The 22,671-nt window shown below is 36.8% G+C and overlaps 2 protein-coding genes across 4 annotated transcripts in view; both read left to right on the top strand.

Annotated features, from left to right (window-relative positions):
- LOC136248799 (inverted formin-2-like) overlaps nucleotides 1-21,662 on the top strand; it is a 39,955-nt gene extending 18,293 nt beyond the window's left edge. The window contains exons 12-16 of one of the 3 annotated variants that reach the window (XM_066040606.1): nucleotides 9-116; nucleotides 2,537-2,607; nucleotides 2,718-2,838; nucleotides 21,068-21,226; nucleotides 21,277-21,662. In XM_066040606.1, coding sequence (XP_065896678.1) covers nucleotides 9-116; nucleotides 2,537-2,607; nucleotides 2,718-2,838; nucleotides 21,068-21,226; nucleotides 21,277-21,552 — 735 coding nt within the window. In that variant the 3' untranslated portion in view covers nucleotides 21,553-21,662. Of the gene's footprint in view, nucleotides 1-8; nucleotides 117-2,536; nucleotides 2,608-2,717; nucleotides 2,839-2,887; nucleotides 3,053-3,102; nucleotides 3,535-21,067; nucleotides 21,227-21,276 lie in introns of those variants that run through there. The other 2 variants (XM_066040605.1, XM_066040607.1) reach the window with 2 other exon arrangements.
- Nucleotides 18,190-21,032, top strand: LOC136251563 (inverted formin-2-like). Its single transcript, XM_066044031.1, has 7 exons — nucleotides 18,190-18,420; nucleotides 18,477-18,641; nucleotides 18,805-18,922; nucleotides 18,968-19,038; nucleotides 19,090-19,197; nucleotides 20,696-20,766; nucleotides 20,891-21,032. The coding sequence occupies exons 1-7, from the start codon at nucleotides 18,190-18,192 to the stop codon at nucleotides 21,030-21,032; spliced, it is 906 nt and encodes a 301-aa protein (XP_065900103.1).
- Nucleotides 21,663-22,671: the final 1,009 nt, after the last annotated feature.

Raw genomic sequence — 22,671 nt, 5'->3', positions numbered from 1 at the left:
TGGTATAGGGTGGTCATTCTGGTAAGGCATATGGCTTCACCATGATGTCACTGGATAATTTGGCAGACACTCATGCCAACAAACCTCGTATGAACTACTTACATTACATTGCATCAGTAAGTGTGTGACAAATTAATACATTTGTTGTTATGCATATACATAACCCTCACTGCTACAACATTATACTGCTACTTGTTAGATAGACTGTTCAAAAGTGTGTATATATGTGTTATGTACACAGGGGCATAGCCAGAACCTGGGCATCAATAATTCGAGATACTCTAATAGAGCAGTCAGATCGAGATACTCTAATAAATCAGTCACAGTATTCAGAACAGTGTAGCAAGCTACGTATGTAGTTATAAATAAGGCGGTGTAGTTAGTGGAGGAGAGATTAGGGATGTAGCCATGGGGGTTCTGATTATGGTTCGGACGACCCCCTTCCAGCAGAATTCTTTAAAACCAAAAATCACATCCAATCTTATAACCCTGGAGCTCTGCGGTTGTTACTTTGCACACTAGCACTTCTCTGTACTACTCTTGAGGGTCGCATTGCATTAATGCTGAAGTATTGCAAATCATCGAGATCTACTGCATCACGTGATCAGTAGTGCACGTGATTCATGGTGGAAATGGCGAAGACAGTTAACTGATTGAGGCAGACATACTACAAGGCAGCAGCTACAACAAACTCGAGTGGTCATGTTATACATGTGTCAGGTGAGCACAAACTGTGAACAGTTGATGTATATTTATCTGATGAATGGTTTGTTTGTCACATGTTGTGGGCACGTGATGTCTTGAATATATTGGAGTAAAAGCCAAGTCTACTGACTATCAACAGGAGGACTGACCGAGAATCGTGTATACCTGGAAGAAAGTATTGCCAACTAAGGGACTCAAGTGTGGAGGGTTCCCGTGTTAGAAAAATTGAAGTTGGCTGTCTGGAAGTGAAGATTAAGTTAGTATTAGCTAGCTACGATAGGTTTATAATTTCTAAAAGCTGCATAAACAGCAGTGTGTAGGTTTTAGCTAGCTAGATGCACAAACAGCACCTTTAATGTTGCTGCCTAAAGGAACATTTTATGTACGCATCATTTTCGTTCAGACATGGTCTAGGGGGAAGAACCTAGGTCTTCCACCCAAACATTCCACTGACACCTCCAAGAAAATCCTGGATACCCTCATAGAGATATTGTTAGTAGGTAGTAACTTTTTAGTCTCGAGGTTACAGCTAGGCCCTGGCATCACCAAAAGTCTGGCTACGCCCCTGTATGTACATATCAAAACACATAGTAGTTTGTTGTGCATCCAAGAAAAAGCTGGCGCATCACACAGTGTGTATATTGACAGAAAATGGGATTTTCACATCATGGTTTCTTCTCCAAAACACACCATTTTTGCATTATAGCTATCCACCAGGTAGGGTAAGGCACACAGAAAATTTGATTAAATTCACTCCAGCCATTTATGAGATATGAGTGGCCAAAGTTTTCTTCTAAGGTGTCTACAGGGGGGAGGGGGCTAGATTATTCTTTTTGCAAACTTGTGTATAAACACATACACATAATTCAATTACCTTGAAATTTGGTACAGATAAAGAGCATATAAAGGTACGTGTGAAGGAATCTGATAAGTGTCCATGGTGCTATGAACATTATTTGTGTCACGACTACAGAATAACTTGAAATTTAGTGTGTACATATTGTAGCTGTACCTTTTGATGATTAGAATAATGAAGTAACAGCTACAGAGTTACAAATCAAAACCAAAGAAATATCATGGGTGAGATACTCTACTAGAACAGTATTAATCACTAACCAGGTTTTAGTGGTCGCATGTGACCGAGGGCTTGTTTATGTAGTTTGTGTCATTGTTTTAATAATGATGGTTCTTGTACTCATCACCATGGGATAAAAAGAGTGTATGAAAACAATATTTACCAGAATTCAAACCAGGGACCACCATACTGAACACCCAAATCCTTAATGAATGAGCCACTGCTATCACCACTAGTCACTTTACTTAATTGAAAATCCTAGTTAAAATCTACCTAATATAAATGTTTGTAATTTCATAGATCTACATACCAATAACATTCTATGTATGCTCTATTAGAATTCTTCAAAAAAAATTATGCCAACAAAACAATACAATAATAACTTCTGTTTTCAACGATCATTATTTTGTCTGTAAATAAGAAGAAATTTGGTAAAAATAAACCCCAAAGCCATCCAGTCTATGGGCCAAATAGAGTACAAAAAGAAATGAAATTCACACAAAACAGCCAAGGTATGAAAAAAGGGTGTAGCCTTCAATAACCTGGGTGAAAAAAATTGTGGCCAAGAAATGGCTGCAATGATGTTAATGCTAATGTGTGCATTATTAACATTTATTAGCATTAACATCTTTACAGCCATTTCTTGGCTTCCACCTTTGACTTCACAACTTTTTTCACCCAGGCTTTTGAAGGTGGCTACACTCTTTTTGATAGCTAGTGTTGTATAACAAATGAATTGCAATATTATTGTTACAGGTGTGTGAAGAACAAGATCCAATGTTACTGAAAGTGAAAGAAGAAATTCCACACGTCAAAAATGCCAGCAGGTGTCTATGCCAGTTGTGTAATGTAATACTGTATATATAAAGTTTCACCGTAAAAATTCCTTGCAAATGCTAAAGTCGTACTGCAAGTTAATCTTGTTCTTGTACATTAGGTTGTCTGTCGAGTATGTGTCCCAACAAGTTAAAGAACTGAAGAAAAATTTGACAGGAATGCAAAAGAAAATAAGTAAAGCTCCTGATGATTTCCGCCAGCAAATGGACAAATTCATGGAGGTACAATGACATGACTATAATAATTGTGTTCCTTTACATAACATTACAGGAGGCTGGTAAGGATATTGCAGCACTTAACAATAGTGTGGTTGATTTGGAGGAGAAGCAAGCTAAAATAGCTGAATTCTTTTGTGAAGATACAAGTAAATTTAAAATTGAAGAATTATTTGTACGTCTTTGGAAATTTGCTGATCAACTCCCAGTGTTAGCAAAGGTAAATTAATATCTAAACAAAACATGTTTTGCAGCCATGCTATTGTATAGGAGAATGCTCAAAGAGAGTTAATGGAGAAGAAACAAGCAGAGAGAGAACGTCAAAAAGCTGAAAAGGAAAATCAACAACAAAAATCCAGTAAGAAGAAGAGTTCAACCAGCAAGATTCCAGAACCACAAGAAGACATTGTAGATTCCTTGCTAAGAGAGATACGTGCTGGTACCACACTACGACGTCATGGAACTGTCAAGCGAACACAGAAGTGTACTCTAACAAAGAAAGACATGGAGAAGTTAGAGCTAATGGCAAAAAAAGATAAGGAATAGGACAAGCAGCTTCATGAACATTATTAACCTTGATTGCTTTGCAAAGACAGAGTAGCATATATATATATATATATATATATATATATATATATTGCTTAAAGTTCAATGTGTGTGTACTTTTCTGCTAATATACCTGGTGTGTATCTGTATATTTTCCAAGGCAATTACTATATTATCATATCTAATATACTACAGTATATGCGTAGTGGTAGTGTATGGAACTCCTCATCGTTCTATTACTTTATGTCTGCCAGTTTAGGGTGAAATCTCAGACTGCAATGGCTACTCACTCAACCAACAAATTTTGAATGTATAATAATTATTGCTTAAGCCCATAGCTACCATAAGTCATATAGATTTAATTGCCAGTCAATAGATGATGTCTGTTTAACTACAAGGTAAAACTAGACACAATTGTAATAAACTATTAGTACTAACAAGAGTTCATAATATATATAATACCTAAATATATATATTATGAACTCTTGGTACTAATAATCATTATACACACAATGGATATGAGAGAAAATTTAAAGAAGCTAACAATTTAACTAGTCTACCATTCAATTTTACTTAACTAGTCTCTCATGTCCACTGTTATTATGTGACTGGATTTGCAAAAAGCAGCATCCAATTTACCAACTTCGACAATTCATAATTTCAGATAGGAAAGATATGAAATTTGATCAGTAGTGTGCAACCACAGCTTATTGGGTGGAATAAAGTTTGGGTTTGTATATTTCTTGACATACAAGCTATGAGTTCAGTCATAGAATTTGACATGTGTGGAAGGCCCCCTTTTCACATATCCGATCACATATATAGTTGTGCAGAACTTGCAGTGTTATATTCCATTACATCATTAAGAGGTATAAGCTCCGAGGTTCCACTGTGCTATTGCGTGGTGTTTTATCATACACAATGATAGTACAGTATATCACACAACATAGTAGTGTACTGCATATATACTAGGCTACTGAGGAATCATGGGTTTTTCTGGTTAGTCATATAGTAACCATACATGTGTTTTAATATGGATGATATATAGTATAAACATGGGATATAATAATTTTTGCTGAATCAATCTATACTGATGACCCATCATCTCCCATTACTGTGTGTATACATATATAGTTCTGTAACATGTGATCAATTAATCAATTCAGTATTGTAGGTAGCTAATGAAGTTAGGCACAATTTATATGGTATATATATATATATATCTAATATTTATAGAGTTGTGGTCACTTAACATGGTTATCCCAGTAATATGACAATGAACTAGTGATGGGCGGCATTCAGAATTTTGAGAATAAATATGGTATCAATAAAATATTATATACGCTATTAATAATGTTTGTCCACAATTGTGTACATCCAATGGACATTAAGGAGATATATACAAAACTAGACTATTAATACTTTACTGAAGACCACAGCATTCTCAAGTTACAGATCAATCGTACATTTTTGGAATGGCTCACTTGTAATGTTTATATACCAACAGCTACTATTGCATCACTAGAGCATAAGGTATCTCAACTTGAGAAAAACTCAACACCTGCTATAAACACTGTCAGATCTGTGAGCAATACTAGTAATGAACCTCATGATTCCACATTGGTGACTCCACAAACAAAGGAAACACTGCCTGATCACAGCATACAAGACGTGGTTGCAACTCTACTTAATGAGGAGAAAGAGAAGGAGAAGCGTCGCTTGAATATTATTGTACATAATGTACCGGAGTCCTCATCTGAGGAAAGTTTGACTAGGAAGAATGAAGATACAGAATTTGTGAGTAAACTATGTGAGTCTCAATTTAATGCAAAGGTGTCAATAGTTAAAGCATACCGTCTTGGTAAAAAGGGAGCTAAACCTAGACTACTTAAGATTTCATTATCATCAGTTTCTGAGAAAGCGACAGTTCTCAAGAACTGCACCCAACTTAGAAATCGGAGCACACCACCTCCATATCAGAACATCTTTATTTCCCCAAATTTAACCCCTAAGGAACAAAAGAGAAGTAAAGAACTAAGATCTGAACTAAAAGAACGAAACAAAAATGGCCATCTTTATCAGATAAAAACGGGTCAATAGTGCGGAGGAGGCAGTAAGCCACCTTTGCACTGATAATCAAACCTCCATCCAAGCTCAGGACTATTTTGACATTGCCATAATTAATTTTCAAAGTATTATATCAAAGCAAGCTAATTTTTTCCTGTTTCTAAATGATAATCACCCAGATATAATTTTTGGTACAGAAACATGGCTATCCTCAGAAATCAAATCCAGTGAAATTATCCCAAACATTTATAACATTGTACGTCATGATAGAAGTGATGGCTATGGAGGAGTACTCATAGGAATACGTAGTGACCTTAGTATTACTGAATGTTCTACAGAAACTGATTCTGACTTAGTTATTTGCAAGATAATTCTCCCAAATAAAGAACCAATTCTTTTGTGTGCAGTTTACAGACCACCTAATTCTAACTTAGTTTATCTTGAAAACGTGATAACTACACTCACCAATAATAGTACACAATAACCCTCAGTCTCCGATTTGGATAGCAGGTGACTTTAATCTTCCCATCATTAATTGGAGTGATGGCTCAATATCTGGAAACAACTACCCTCACACCTCTGCAGAGCTCCTTCTAGACTTTTCTAACACTTATGGTCTCACACAAATGGTTGATGCTCCTACCAGAAAACACAATATTTTAGACTTATTCCTTACAAATCGACCATCTTTAGTCAAATCATGCAAGGTCATCCCAGGATTTAGTGACCATGAAATTGTGCATATTTCCACTTATGTGTCAGCACCTTGTAAATTAAACTCAAGAAAAGTTTTTCTTTGGCATAAGGCTAACTTTGATTTAATTGAAGAAGTCATCCTAAACTTCAATAATAGTTTTTTAAATGATTATACCCTTGATACTCCTATTAATACTCTCTGGAATAAATTTAAATATCTTTGTGAATCCTGTTTAGCCCTTGTACCACAGAAGCAGACATCAACCAAGTTTCGAACTCCATGGATAACTACTAAAAATCAAAAGATTATCAAGGAAAAAGCAGCGTAGATACAACACTGCTCGCTCATCCAACCTTGCAAAAGACTGGGAAAGCTATCATAATTTGAAGAAAGAATTACAACGTTTATGTCAAAGATCTCATAACAACTATCTTTCATCACTGCTGGACTCACATAACAAACTCACTAAAAGATTTTGGTCTTTTGTTAAGGGCAAACGTAAAGATCAGGTTAGCATCAATACACTATGCTCTCACGGACAAGTGTATACTGATAGTAAAGACAAAGCAGATATTTTAAACAAACATTTTTCATCAGTATTTACTGAAGAGGATTTGGATTCACTCCCCACTATCCATGGATCCCACACACCAGATATTTCAACCCCTGACATTAATCCTATTGGCGTCCAAAAACTTTTAGAAGACTTGAACATACATAAAGCATCAGGACCCCCTAGGAAAAACTTTGGCAGAAGGATTACACATGTGTACACTGTATTAGCTCTAACTTCTGCCATGGATGTCATTCTGGGGTCCCCCTAGGAAAAACTTCACTTTGAGATATATTTACAATTAAAACACAGAATGTGACTAAGGTAGTTAACTGCTCTATTAGAGTATTTCAATCTGAACCTTTGAAATCTTTGCAAGTCAATGTAAAATATAATTTTAATTGTCTGAATATATTTGACCAGTTTCTATAGTCAATTGGTTGATAAGACTAAAGTTAATAGCAGAGTTATTATATTGTATTTGCAGTTTTGTAATTTGTATATCATTTCTTTAGGTCTCAATTTAATTGATATCCTTGCATCAATAAGGTGAGCTAATGTTTATGTCATAATAAATAGATCAATTTGTTTCAATGCATTTTACTGCATGAATTCCTGTTGTATTAAATACTTGTATTAGTTTGGTTTTCAGCACTTTTGCAAGAGTACAGAGTATATATAGTAGGGGGAGGCTTATCTTGTTCACTTTTGAAAACACATAATCCATGATATCTAGTAATATTTAGCAGTTGCATTCATTTTGAATATGAAAGATGGTCACTGAGTGTCTGTAAGATTATTTTCGTGGCTACACAGCCAAGTATGTAGTGTACACAAAGTTGAAATAATTGCAGAGACACCATTAAAATTTTGTCATTGCCTTAGAAACTAGATCTAGAGGGTGAAGCAAGGAGATGCAGCAAGGGTGTCCAATCAATAGACACTGAGTATAAGTTTAGTATCAGCAATTTTCATAGCATGCTTCTGGGGGGGGGGAGGGGGGGGGGGGGAGGGGGTAAATAAAAAGAGTATATACTCTCTATATATACTCTTGTAAAAGCACTGAAAATCATAGATGGCTCTTAAGTTCAAAATTAGAATGAAACAAGGGGGAGATGATCCACACCTGTAGCTATATACTAATGGACATTTAATTCCTACTTCAATCACATGTAGGGTATAGTCATTAACCAAAGTAGGAAATAAAATTAATATAGCTGCAGGTGTAGATGAATTGTTTCATTGCTTTTTATGATAATTTTTTCCCTTACACTTGTTTGTTTACCTTTCTGTTATTTTATTACTGGTGAAACATATACTGCATCAATGACTCAGTATTCTCTACTTTTCAGCTTTGTTCCACCCATTAAGAGTATTACAAATGAATATATAACAGTACAGTAAGTGCCACTGCAATCAATCCAGTCACTATGGAAAATATGTCTGCCCTAAACTGTGAAGTGAAGTGGCCATTCCGCTTGATTTCAGGTCTACACACGTTACACAGCATTACAAAGAACAGTATGAGAAGTACCTTTATAATTAATCTAGTCACTATGGACATTATGGACATTGTAAGCCAGCTGAAACTGAAGACATCAGGTATTACCATGAACCAATACCTACATAGTAGTGGAGGATAAAGGTGAGTCCATGATTGATGCACTGTAGTTGCTATGGTTAGCCAAATAGGAGTTTTAGTTAGTCAGTAGAAAATTTGGTGAAAGATGAAATTTTTAAAATTCTATAAAACGGCACTGTTTGAAAGGCACTCTGAAGACATTTTTATAGGTTTGATTATGCCTAACCAATACCATCAAGCTGTCATGAAGGCTGGTTTTTGGGTGATACTTTTGGGCTAGAAAGGACAAACCTATATACTATGCAATACAGTACTACATATCCCACCATACTGTATGTTGTGAAGCTGCAATACATGCAATGTGCTCAGTGTCTACTGATGAGTATACAGAAGCTGTATTGCTGGTAGATGTGAAGCTGCAATACATGCAATGTGCTCAGTGTTTACTGATGAGTATACAGAAGCTGTATTGCTGGTAGATGTGAAGCTGCAATACATGCAATGTGCTCAGTGTTTACTGATGAGTATACAGAAGCTGTATTGCTGGTAGATGTGAAGCTGCAATACATGCAATGTGCTCAGTGTTTACTGATGAGTCTACAGAAGCTGTATTGCTGGTAGATGTGAAGCTGCAATACATGCAATGTGCTCAGTGTTTACTGATGAGTATACAGAAGCTGTATTGCTGGTAGATGTGAAGCTGCAATACATGTAATGTGCTCAGTGTTTACTGATGAGTCTACAGAAGCTGTATTGCTGGTAGATGTGAAGCTGCAATACATGCAATGTGCTCAGTGTTTACTGATGAGTCTACAGAAGCTGTATTGCTGGTAGATGTGAAGCTGCAATACATGCAATGTGCTCAGTGTTTACTGATGAGTATACAGAAGCTGTATTGCTGGTAGATGTGAAGCTGCAATACATGCAATGTGCTCAGTGTTTACTGATGAGTATACAGAAGCTGTATTGCTGGTAGATGTGAAGCTGCAATACATGCAATGTGCTCAGTGTCTACTGATGAGTATACAGAAGCTGTATTGCTGGTAGATGTGAAGCTGCAATACATGCAATGTGCTCAGTGTTTACTGATGAGTATACAGAAGCTGTATTGCTGGTAGATGTGAAGCTGCAATACATGCAATGTGCTCAGTGTTTACTGATGAGTATACAGAAGCTGTATTGCTGGTAGATGTGAAGCTGCAATACATGCAATGTGCTCAGTGTTTACTGATGAGTCTACAGAAGCTGTATTGCTGGTAGATGTGAAGCTGCAATACATGCAATGTGCTCAGTGTTTACTGATGAGTATACAGAAGCTGTATTGCTGGTAGATGTGAAGCTGCAATACATGCAATGTGCTCAGTGTTTACTGATGAGTCTACAGAAGCTGTATTGCTGGTAGATGTGAAGCTGCAATACATGCAATGTGCTCAGTGTTTACTGATGAGTCTACAGAAGCTGTATTGCTGGTAGATGTGAAGCTGCAATACATGCAATGTGCTCAGTGTTTACTGATGAGTATACAGAAGCTGTATTGCTGGTAGATGTGAAGCTGCAATACATGCAATGTGCTCAGTGTTTACTGATGAGTCTACAGAAGCTGTATTGCTGGTAGATGTGAAGCTGCAATACATGCAATGTGCTCAGTGTTTACTGATGAGTCTACAGAAGCTGTATTGCTGGTAGATGTGAAGCTGCAATACATGCAATGTGCTCAGTGTTTACTGATGAGTCTACAGAAGCTGTATTGCTGGTAGATGTGAAGCTGCAATACATGCAATGTGCTCAGTGTTTACTGATGAGTATACAGAAGCTGTATTGCTGGTAGATGTGAAGCTGCAATACATGCAATGTGCTCAGTGTCTACTGATGAGTATACAGAAGCTGTATTGCTGGTAGATGTGAAGCTGCAATACATGCAATGTGCTCAGTGTTTACTGATGAGTATACAGAAGCTGTATTGCTGGTAGATGTGAAGCTGCAATACATGCAATGTGCTCAGTGTTTACTGATGAGTCTACAGAAGCTGTATTGCTGGTAGATGTGAAGCTGCAATACATGCAATGTGCTCAGTGTTTACTGATGAGTATACAGAAGCTGTATTGCTGGTAGATGTGAAGCTGCAATACATGCAATGTGCTCAGTGTCTACTGATGAGTATACAGAAGCTGTATTGCTGGTAGATGTGAAGCTGCAATACATGCAATGTGCTCAGTGTTTACTGATGAGTCTACAGAAGCTGTATTGCTGGTAGATGTGAAGCTGCAATACATGCAATGTGCTCAGTGTTTACTGATGAGTATACAGAAGCTGTATTGCTGGTAGATGTGAAGCTGCAATACATGCAATGTGCTCAGTGTTTACTGATGAGTCTACAGAAGCTGTATTGCTGGTAGATGTGAAGCTGCAATACATGCAATGTGCTCAGTGTTTACTGATGAGTATACAGAAGCTGTATTGCTGGTAGATGTGAAGCTGCAATACATGCAATGTGCTCAGTGTTTACTGATGAGTATACAGAAGCTGTATTGCTGGTAGATGTGAAGCTGCAATACATGCAATGTGCTCAGTGTTTACTGATGAGTATACAGAAGCTGTATTGCTGGTAGATGTGAAGCTGCAATACATGCAATGTGCTCAGTGTTTACTGATGAGTATACAGAAGCTGTATTGCTGGTAGATGTGAAGCTGCAATACATGCAATGTGCTCAGTGTTTACTGATGAGTCTACAGAAGCTGTATTGCTGGTAGATGTGAAGCTGCAATACATGTAATGTGCTCAGTGTTTACTGATGAGTATACAGAAGCTGTATTGCTGGTAGATGTGAAGCTGCAATACATGTAATGTGCTCAGTGTTTACTGATGAGTCTACAGAAGCTGTATTGCTGGTAGATGTGAAGCTGCAATACATGTAATGTGCTCAGTGTCTACTGATGAGTCTACAGAAGCTGTATTGCTGGTAGATGTGAAGCTGCAATACATGCAATGTGCTCAGTATTTACTGAGCTGTATTGCTGGTAGATGCAAGAAATACTTTTAATAGTTTGAACCATCAAGTTGCACTTTGCAACATATCTATACTTTGTCCTTCCTTAGCTACAATTCTAATTAACAGCTATAGGGCGAATGTTCCACTATTCATTGGTGGTAACATAGTATTATCTATGATGGTAAGCATCTGTTTTCATCTGAGGGTACTACACAGGGGGATCCACTGGCAATGGCTATGTATGCCATCAGTGTGGTTTCTTTGATTGATGCAATTCGTGATTGTGATACACAACAGGCCTGGTTTGCTGACAATGCAACTGCTGCTGGCTCTTTGAAGGGGTTGTATAAATGATGGTCTTTAATTCCCTTGTGACTTTGGGCCCAGCTTATGGCTATACAGTGGTGGATCTAGGAATTTTCAGAGGGGGTTTCAGCTTCAGGAAGTTTTCAATAACTGTGATCCCACTTAGCTATAGTCCAGCTGTGAATCATAAAAATCACTCCAAAACATTGTTTCATAGTTGATCCAGGCCTTTGCAGAAAGTTTTGAAGCAAAACAGCACTAATATGATAATTATTTTAGAGGTGCTTAACACGATTCAATGGCGTAATGCCATTTTCAGTGATTTCAGAGGCAAAAGTATGAAGCTTAGCCAGTAGAAAAGGTCTCAATGTCATACACCATGCATAACTGTTGGTGATTTTATCACTCAAATGAATCGTAGGGGCGCGCACACCTTTTAAAACATGTTCTATTAATATTGTCTTCCAAAAAGAAGAAAAATGTTATTATCCTTTTCAGAGGGATTTCAGCTGAAACCATTGCAACCCTCCTGTATCCGCCACTGCTATTATGTAAAGCCCTCTAAATCATGGCTGATAGTGAAAGCAGAACATCTAGATTTGGCAAAGAAGATGTGGCGTAGGCATTACTGCTCAGGGCAAACGCCACCTTGGTGCTGCCATTGGATCTCCATGCAACTTTTGTGAAACACTATGTGAGTGAGAAGGTTGATTATTGGGTGTCTTGTGTGCAGAAGTTGAGTGTAATTGCAAAGGTTCAACCTCATGTGGCTTATTGTGCTTTCACTCATGGTCTTGTTGGTACTTTTTGCAAACTCTACCTGGTATTTCTGACTTTCTTTAACCCTAAGAATTTATTCCTGCTGTTACTGGCAAATGTGTCAGTGACTTAGAAAAAGATCTGTTTGCCCTTCCAGCACATATGGGTGGGCTCGGGATGTGTAATCCTTCTGCCAATGATAATTTTGAATTTGACTCTTCGTTCAAGTTACCTCAGCCTTAGTCCAGGAGATCATTGAACAGCAGACCCATTTCAGGGTAACAGTGGTTAGTGCCCAGCATTAAACTAAGTAGTGTTGTTTTAGTCAACTATAACTAAAACTAAAATAACAAAGACGATGTAACCGTAACTAAATCTATAACTAAGAAGGATTACTATAACTAAAACTAAAACTAAAATTATTTTAGAAACTAGCTATGACTATAACTAAAACTAAAACTCTTTACTAAAACAACATCACGTTGCTCAGACCATTGCACATATAATGTTCTACAGGTGGAACAAACACAGAATGAAACTGTACTGGTATATGTAGCATCCAAACATCAATATATGCTATAGTTTGTGACCTGATGGTGGTTTAGTTAACTATTTATTAATGCTTTACAGCACAAGTACTGAAGGTCTGTAGGACACCTGGTCCTACAGCCTGCTCAAAGACTTTAGCTACTTAAGGTGTGTTTGAAAAGTTGGAGAAAGGAGAAAAAATCCATGACTGGACCTAGGTGGCCTCGAACCTGCAGCCATCCGATTTACGCTCGATTGCTTACAGGAGTCAGGTGGTCAGGATATTTTCTCCTTGTTATTTTCATGTAATTATATCCATAGGAATTCTAGAGAGTAACTCATTATCTCTAAGTACCCCAGGTAGAACCAAATGGACACTAGTTTAACTATAACTAAAACCCAAAGTACTTTTAGTAAGACAAACATGTATTAGTTAACTTAAACTATAGCTAAAACTAAATCTATAACCAAAATACAACATACTATTTTGCCAATTAAAGCTAAATATAAAACTAAAAAGAATTGGAAAAGATTACTAAAACTATAACTAAAACTAAAAGATTTTCTTATGTACAACTAAAACTATAACTAAAACTAGAACATTTTTATAAACATTACTATAACTAAAACTATAACTAAAATATTTTCACATTTTTAACTAAAACTATAACTAAAACACAGAGAATATAACCATAACTAAATCAATAACTAAAAGGAATTATGAAAAAATACTAAAACTAACATTATTGATAAAACTGGCTATGACTATAACTAAAACTAAAAGTCCTTACTAAAACAACACTAAAGCTAAGGCTAATGTTATGTCTTTAAGACATCAGCAGCTGCACGGTTTCTAAGCAATCAGAACTTACTCCTCTTTTGCCAGCCGATTTATATTACATTGTTTCTTGTCTAGTAAGAAAGGTGCCTCTTTTTGGCTACCAGTGTTTCCGATTGAAGAACATGGATTTGCACTCTATAAAGGTGCTTTTAGGAATACATTGTGTCTGCATTATGGATGGTTGCCCAGTGGCTTACCTGTTAAGTGTGTGTGGTCATGGCTTCACTGTTGATCATGCAATGAATTGTGCATCTGGTGGTTCCCTACTCTACGTCATAATGAACTTAGGTATTTTACTGCAGCTGCTTTGTCTGAAGTTTGTCATGATGTGGCAATTGAGCCAGTGTTGCAACCCCTATCTAGTGAATCTTTACACTATGCCACAGCTATTGTGGAAGATGAGGCACACCTGGATGTCAGATTTTGGGGAAGCCATCATCAAAAGGCTTTCTTTGATGTAAGAGTTTTTAATCCCACTGCTCCTAGTTATCATAACGCAGCAGTTTCTTCTCTGTATAAATTGTTTGAGTGCTACAAACAGCAAAAGTATGAGCAGCATGTAAGGGATGTTGAAATGGGCTCTTTCACCCCATTGGTATTCTCTACTTTTGGGAGAATGGACGGTGCGGCCGCCGGCCAGTACTGCTTACAAGAGGTTGGCATCACTGCTTGCTGCTAAGGGAGACCAGAGTTATAGTACTGTAGTGTCCTGGTTTAGATGCTCCACCAGTTTTTCTTTACTGAGGTCTGCTTGCATGGAGCCAGGTCTCATCATGGCAGCCCAGTGACTATTGGAGCACTTGACCTTGCAATATCTGAGTGTCAGGCACTTCCATCACATGTACTTTGATTGTTGTTTCTTGTTTTTTTTTTATTTACTTGTTATATTAAAAAAAGAACCGTATAATTTCAAAATGCATGCACATAATATATCTGATTATTCTGTTGTGTTAAAGGTAACTGATATTTTGAGGCTACAACTATTGTAGACAGGGATGATCATGCCTGCAATTTTCTATTACTTAAGTTCTATAATTGTTGTAACACACTGGTAGAATGGTCATTTGTCCTAATAGAACAGTAAATTACTCTAACAGAACAGTCAATAGGTGACATTACTATCAGTCAAGCATCAAAGTTAATTTTAACTACAGTAGGATGTCCCAAGATACCCTACATAGAACATGTGAGTGTACTTCATATACTGTGCAAATCTTAGTGGAGTATGTGTGATGCATGTTGCTCAACATTCATCTGAACCAGTGCCTCTTCTTCCCATCCCACCCCAAACTAAGAAAGCCTATACATTTGTTGTTGTGTTGTTGGAGGATCCGGTTCTGTTACCTTTTATTTCCTTATTTCAGCATTATTATTTATCTAATGGACATTTAAATGATTAATAGGCCTTTGACTATGTCCATATCCAGTTTCTCTCCAGTATTGGTCTAGCAAGCGTTTAAATGATGATATTCTTTTTGCCAGTACTACTTCCATAGGTAAGTCATTGCTGGATTATTCTTGGTTTAAAATGTTTCATTTGGTGATCCCTAGTAACACTGTCTTGCTGTAGTGTAAAAAATCATTTGGGTCAATTTGGTAGTACGAATTTAATATCTTAAACACCTCAGTTAGGTCTCATCTACAATAAAGTGAGTGCAAGTCAAATTCTTTGAATCTACTTTCATAAGATAGTGCAGAGATACTGTAGATGTTATCAGCTTAGTGGCCCTTCTTTGTACCTTTTCTAATACACAAATGTCCTTTGCTAAGTGAGGGCTCCAAATTGGAGCACAGCAGAGGCAGATCTAGGATTTCAGAAGGGGGGGGTGCTAATATATGAATGGTTGGTTGGCTAAGAAAAGTGACAACTGGTTAATACAACTAGCTATAGTGTGTAAAGCACAGTCAGCATGCGGGGGTCTGGGGGCATGCCCCCACAGAAAATTTGCTAATTTAGCCTATTCGGTATTAAATTTGGCTATATTTTTGACTGAAAAATGATGTCACTTTGTCTAAGTGATTCACAATGCTTGTAAAGCATTGTGAATCACCTAAGTGTAATAATGATGAAATGACACCATTATTCCAGGACAGTTGTAATACTAGCTGTCATATAAGGGCACAGCCAGTAACTAAAAATCTATGCTTTACATAAACAACAGGAAGGGGAAGGATATGAATAGCTATACTTGATCCATTACTTTTGTGTTTGAAATGCCTTAATTTAGCGGTACATCAAATTTAGCAATTTAAGTGTTTTGGTTTTTGCTAACTGATTACATCAATTCACGAATTAATTAAATTATTGCAAATTCATCAATATACAAGATTGCCAAAGTTAGTGTATTGCTTGGCTTAAGGTATAGCTAGTGTGCTTTACAGTCTCATGGTTCAAACTATAATGTCCAAACAGTAACAATGAAGAGAGGGCTTGAGAAGGCAAGTATACACACACCATGCAGTATGTAGAGTACACATACATAGAATTTTCCAGCTAGGGTGCCAGGATCTTCCTCTGGAAATTTTTGGAACATAGCTATCACAAGATTGAATCTGGAAGCTATTTTTAACCAAATACTCTATTGTACTGAAAGATTGTGAGTACAAGATGGATGAGTGCAGTTGTAAGCAATTTTAGAGAAAACAGAACAAGCTATAGCTACACTTTTAAATGCTATTGGATTATAAGGCAATACATAATAGTGGATTGTCAAAGACAGTACACAGGTTAATTGGATCTTAAGGTCATTGTAGAGATTTAAAATGCACACAAAAACAACTTCAACTTTGTACATAGTATAGCCACAGACTGTTCTGTTGTTATTTCAATCTGACTTTTTACAACTATGGCCCCATCACCATTATTATTGTTGACTTTGGATTCATGTTGTAAACATGAATCCAAAGTCACTAACATATACAACTAGTTTTGGCCACAACTAATAATGTGACAGCGTAAATGCTGCAGTATCATTTGAGCCTATAAAGTTAAGCTTCAAGGGGTTTGGGAGTGCAAGCCTTGTATGACAATTGCTGCTAGATTCAGATAAATGCAGCATGGAACTTTGGTATTGATAAAGCAAAAACAAACAGCTCTCAGATGTTACAGCCTTGTTAACTGTATACATGCTAAGAAATTAACTGTTTTACTTAAGCATGCCAACCCAAGCATCAAGTTTGTAGCAACAATTGAAAATACCTACTATAATATTAAACCATTTGGCAGAAGTTGTTCTCAGAAAGTGATTAGTATATGGCAGGATGTTTGGAGCAATATTAGATAGCAGTGCACAGGTCAAGAAAACACACTGGCAACTTTTTGAAAAAAAATTATGATGGATGTTCTATTAGAGTAATTGACTGTTCTATTAGAGTATTTCGATTTTTAGCAGCTTTTAGGTTAAGTCTCACACCAAAAGTAAAATATAAACCCCTCTTAGTAACTCTAAGAAAAGATTAGCCATTCTCCCATCTCTTTCCATCTTTTCATTTCCCATGCATACGTATAAGATGCAATTGCATCTATACTGCAACTTCTAGAAACTTCCTAGCTTGCACATGGTAAAATTTTAGAGAGAGGGTGCTTCAGCACCCCAAGCACCCCCCTAAATCTGCCCTTACACAGTACTCCAAATGTTGTCGAACATGTCTTACCAATTCCTCCTTTATGCTTAGGAATACTGAAGATGATGATTTGATTACACAATTGGATGTGTTTGATGAGGGATTATCAGTGGATCAAGAAGTAATAGAAGGAATGGACATTAGTAATCACAAGGATGTGTTCAGAGCAGTGTACAGTAAAGTAAGATTATTACTGATTGACTGATCAACAGTTGATGTGTGGTGATGTGTAGGTGGTTGGTACTCCAAATGCTTTATCATTTCTACACATCTTACAACATCTGATGTTACTGGATAGAGATAGTAAGAAGAGTAACATAGTGTGGGAGATGTTGGAGAAGATGGTATTATCTGCTGTAATAATGAGCGAGAGAAATGAAGAAGACAGTAATCAGTTTGTTTCAGCTAGTACAGAGAAGATAAGGAAAGCAATGGCTGATATTTATAGCAGTGAACAGTCAGCTTCAGCCCCTCTTCCAGTTCCAGAAAATAAATTTCAAACAGCTCCACTCCCTCTTCCACCATCAGCATCAGTGGAAGTTCCACCTCCACCACCTCCTGGAGGAGTCCCACCTATACCACCTCCACCACCTCCACCACCTCCTAGAGGAGTCCCACCTCCACCATCTCCTGGAGGAGTCCCACCTTCACCACCTCCTGGAGGAGTCCCACCTCCACCACCACCACCTGGAGAAGCTCCACTCCACCACCTCCTGGAGGAGTCCCACCTCCACCACCACCACCACTTCCTGGTGGAGTAGCCGCAGCCCATCATGGTATAAATCCATCTAGATCTGTTGTTGGTTGCTTTGTCATGCATTCTTAATTATCTCAACTATGCATACAGCAGGTTTAAATAGAAGGATGTCTGCTATTGAGGCATCAATGGAATTCCTTCCAAAAAGGAAAATGAAAACTTTAAACTGGAAGAAGCTTCCACGTAACACTGTTCACAACAATCAGTCATCATTATGGAAGGAATGTTCAGAGCTATCAGATTTTCAGTTGGTAGATGTGGAGAAAATTGTTGACTTGTTTTGTAGACCAGAAATTGTGAAAAAGGAAAAGGAAGAAAAACTAAAAGAGCCTTCAGTGGTAAGTGTAATGATGTGTGCATGTATACGGTCAGTTATGTATGTGATAACATTTAGGTTTGTTTGTTAGATAGTAAGACAAGTTTGAATGTGAACATATTTCTGAAACAATTTTGTAGTAGTAACAAAGAAGTAGTAGCAATTATTACAGAAGGGAATGTTGAGAAAATTTCTCTTGAACAGTTGAAGGCTTTTGAGAAGTTACTACCAGACAAGAGCACTGTAAGTTATTACCATAACAATAACTGTAAATTACTCTGAGACATCAGATTGATACATTGAAATCTTATGATGGAGATCGGAAAATGTTAGGAAGTGCTGAAGACTTTCTATTAGAATTAACTGCAGTGGACAAGTGAGTTAATGAACTTGTAATAATACTTAGTGGTCATTTGTTGACAGATATGTACTGAAGGTAGAATGTATGCAGTTGAGGTTGGAGTTTATGGAAAAGAAAGAAGATTTACAACCAGCACTGGACACCCTCCACAAGGCCATTGATGGTATGAGAGATAACAATTACTGGTAATTATACTTGCTGATTTTAGAAATTGCATCTTCTGCTTTGTTGAAAAGAGTATTTCAGATCATCTTAGTAACAGGAAACATGATCAATGCTGTAAGCTATAATGTACGTGTGTGTTAGTGTGGATCACATGATCTGGTATAGGGTGGTCATTCTGGTAAGGTATATGGCTTCACCATGACGTCACTGGATAATTTGGCAGACACTTGTGCCAACAAACCTCGTATGAACTACTTACATTACATTGCATCAGTAAGTGTGTGACAAATTAATACATTTGTTGTTATGTATGTACACAGCCCTCACTGCTACAACAATATACTGCTACTTGTTAGATAAACTGTTCAAAAGTGTGTATATATGTGTTTGTAATGTGTTATGTACATATCAAAACACATAGTAGTTTGTTGTGCATCCAAGAAAAAGTTGACGCAATACACAGTGTGTATAATATTGACAGAAAATGGGAATTTCACATCAGCACAGCTCCATGGTCTCTACTCTAAAACACATCATTTTTGCATTATAGCTGTCCACCAGGTAGGTTAAGGCACACAGAAAATTTAATTAAATTCACTTTAGCCTTTTATGAGATATGAGCGGCCAAGGTTTTTTCTTCTTCTAAGGGATCTACGGGGGGGCTAGATTATTCTTTTTGCATACTTTGCAAACTTGTGTATAAACACATACACATAATTCAATTACCTTGAAAGTTGGTACAGATAAAGAGCATATTATAAAGGTACGTGTGAAGGAATCTGATAAGTGTCCACGATGCTATGAACATTATTTGTGTCACGACTACAGAGTAAAACTGCTAATAGGAATAATTTGAAATTTAGTGTGTACATATTGTAGCTGTACCTTTTGATGATTAGAATAATGAAGTAACAGCTACAGAGTTACAAAGCAAAAACCAAAGAAATATCATGGGTGAGATACTCTACTAGAACAGTATTAATCACTATCCAGGTTTTAGTGGTCGCATGTGACCGAGGACTTGTTTATGTAGTTTGTCTCATTGTTTTAATAATGATGGTTCTTGTACTCATCACCATGGGATAAAAAGAGTGCATGAAAAAATACTTACCAGAGTTCAAACCAGGGACCACCATACTGAACACCCAAATTCTTAGCAACTGAGCCACTGCTATCACCACTAGTCACCTTACTTCATTGGAAATCCTAGTTAAAATCTACCTAATATAAGAGTTTACAATTTTATAGATCTAGCTATATGCCAATAACATTCTATGTATGCTCTATTAGAATTCTTCAAAACAAAATTAATGTATGTTCTATTAGAGTATTAGGCCAACAAAACAATACAATGATAACAATGATCATTATTTTGTCTGTAGATTAGAATAGAAATTTGGTAATAGCTTATAGAGTACAAAAATAAATGAAATTCACACAAAACTTCCAAAGTATGAAAAAAGAGTGCAGCCTTCAATAGTCTGGGTGAAAAAATTTGTGGCCAAGAAATGGCCGCAATGTTGTTAATGCTAATGTGTGTATTATTAACATTTATTAGCATTAACATCATTACAGCCATTTCTTGGCTACCACCTTTTGACTTCACAACTTTTTTCACCCAGGCTTTTGAAGGTGGCTGCACTCTTTTTTGCGGCTTAGCTCTTTTTGCATATTATATAGAGAGTTTAGTATAGGCAGTGTTACTGCTTAATAGTAACGTTTTTGATAGCTAGTGTTGTACAACAAATGAATTGCATTATTATTGTTACAGGTGTGTGAAGAACAAGATCCAATGTTACTGAAAGTACAAGAAGAAATTCCACACGTTAAAAATGCCAGCAGGTATCTATGCCAGTTGTATATTGTTCTGCTGTATTTCAATACTGTATGTATAAAGTTTCCATGTAAAAGGTTCATTGCAAATGCTAAAGTTGTACTGCAAGTTAAACCTGTTCTTGTACATTAGGTTGTCTGTTGAGTATGTGTCCCGACAAGTTGTTAAAGAACTGAAGAAAAGTTGGACAGGAATGCAAAAGAAAATAAGTATAGCTCCTGATGATTTCCGCCAGCAAATGGACAAGTTCATGGAGGTATGTACAATGACATGACTATAATAATTGTGTTCCTTTACATAACATTACAGGAGGCTGGTAAGGATATTGCAGCACTTAGCAATAGTGTGGTTGATTTGGAGGAGAAACAAGCTAAAATAGCTGAATTCTTTTGTGAAGATAAATTTAAAATTGAAGAATTAATTGTACGTCTTTGGAAATTTGCTGATCAACTCCCAGTGTTAGCAAAGGTAAATTAATATCTAAACAAAACATGTTTTGCAGCTATACTATTGTATAGGAGAATGCTCAAAGTGAGTCAATGGAGAAGAAACAAGCAGAGAGAGAACGTCAAAAAACTGAAAAGGAAAATCAACAACAAAAATCCAGTAAGAAGAAGAGTTCAACCAGCAAGATTCCAGAACCACAAGAAGACATTGTAGATTCCTTGCTAAGAGAGATACGTGCTGGTACCACACTACGACATCATGGAACTGTCAAGCGAACACAGAAGTGTACTCTAACAAAGAAAGACATGGAGAAGTTAGAGCTAATGGCAAAAAAAGATAAGGAATAGGACAAGCAGCTTCATGAACATTATTAACCTTGATTGCTTTGTAAAGACAGAATAGCATTATATATATACTGCTTAAAGTTCAATGTGTGCGTACTTTTCTGCTAATATACCCGGTATGTCAGTATTTGTATATTTTCCAAGGCAATGACTATATTATCATGTCTAATATACTACAGTATATGTGTAGTGGTAGTATATGGAACTCCTCTTTGTGCAGTTACACTTGATGTCTGCCAGTTTAGATGAAATGTCAGACTGCATGTACTGACTATACTCAGAAAACCTATTTCATTGTATTGCAATAGCTATACTCACTCAACCAACAAATTTTGCCTAAGCCCATAGCTACCATAAGTCATATAGATTAAATTGCCAGTCAATAGATGATGTCTGCTTAACTACAAGGTACGAACTAGACATAATTGCAATTACAAATGATCATTATACACACAACGGATATGAGAAAAAATTTAAAGAAGCTAACAATTCAACTAGTCTACCACTCAATTTAACCTAACTGGTCTCCCATGTCCGCTGTTATATATGCAACCGGATTGCAAAAAGCAGCATCTAATTTGCCAACCGGCTTTGACAATTCATAATTTCAGATAGGAAAAAGCCAAAGATATGAAATTTGGGCAGTATAGTGTGTAACAACACAGCTTAATGAGTCGAATAAATTTCGGGTTTGTATGTTTCTTGACATCCAAGCTATGAATTCATAGAATTTGATGTTTGTGGAAGACCCCTTTTCACAAATCCGGTCATATATATAGTTCCAGAACTTGTATATTGTTACATTTTTTCCATTAGTGTACTGTCCATCATTAAGAGGTATAAGCTTTGAGATTCCACTGTACTATTGTGTGGTGTTCATAGTTATCATACACAATGGTAGTACGTCATACAATATGGTAGTGTATACTGTATATTAGGTTTTTCTAGCTAGTCATATAGTAACCATACATGTATTTTAATTTGCTGACATATGGATGATATATATCGTAAACGGGGAAACTGAGTTTTGCTGGGCGAAAGTTTCGTGGTTAATTAAGGCTTACTGAGACTATTCTTGGTGAAAGTTTTGCGGTAGAGCTTAAACATAGCTATGTAGTACAC

This window comes from Dysidea avara, chromosome 3 (genome assembly GCF_963678975.1).
Source record: "Dysidea avara chromosome 3, odDysAvar1.4, whole genome shotgun sequence".
Taxonomy (NCBI): domain Eukaryota; kingdom Metazoa; phylum Porifera; class Demospongiae; order Dictyoceratida; family Dysideidae; genus Dysidea; species Dysidea avara.
The sequence above is the reverse complement of the archived record's forward strand: the minus strand, read 5'-3'. Positions and strand labels throughout refer to the sequence as shown.

Excerpts from the sequence above, each read along its gene's own strand:
- LOC136251563 (XM_066044031.1), top strand. The coding sequence starts at position 18,190 with ATGTCTGCTATTGAGGCATCAATGGAATTCCTTCCAAAAAGGAAAATG. Across the intron at positions 18,642-18,804 it reads TACTACCAGACAAGAGCACT|TGGTCATTTGTTGACAGATA; the intron begins GTAAGTTATTAC and ends AATAATACTTAG. Across the intron at positions 20,767-20,890 it reads CACGTTAAAAATGCCAGCAG|GTTGTCTGTTGAGTATGTGT; the intron begins GTATCTATGCCA and ends CTTGTACATTAG.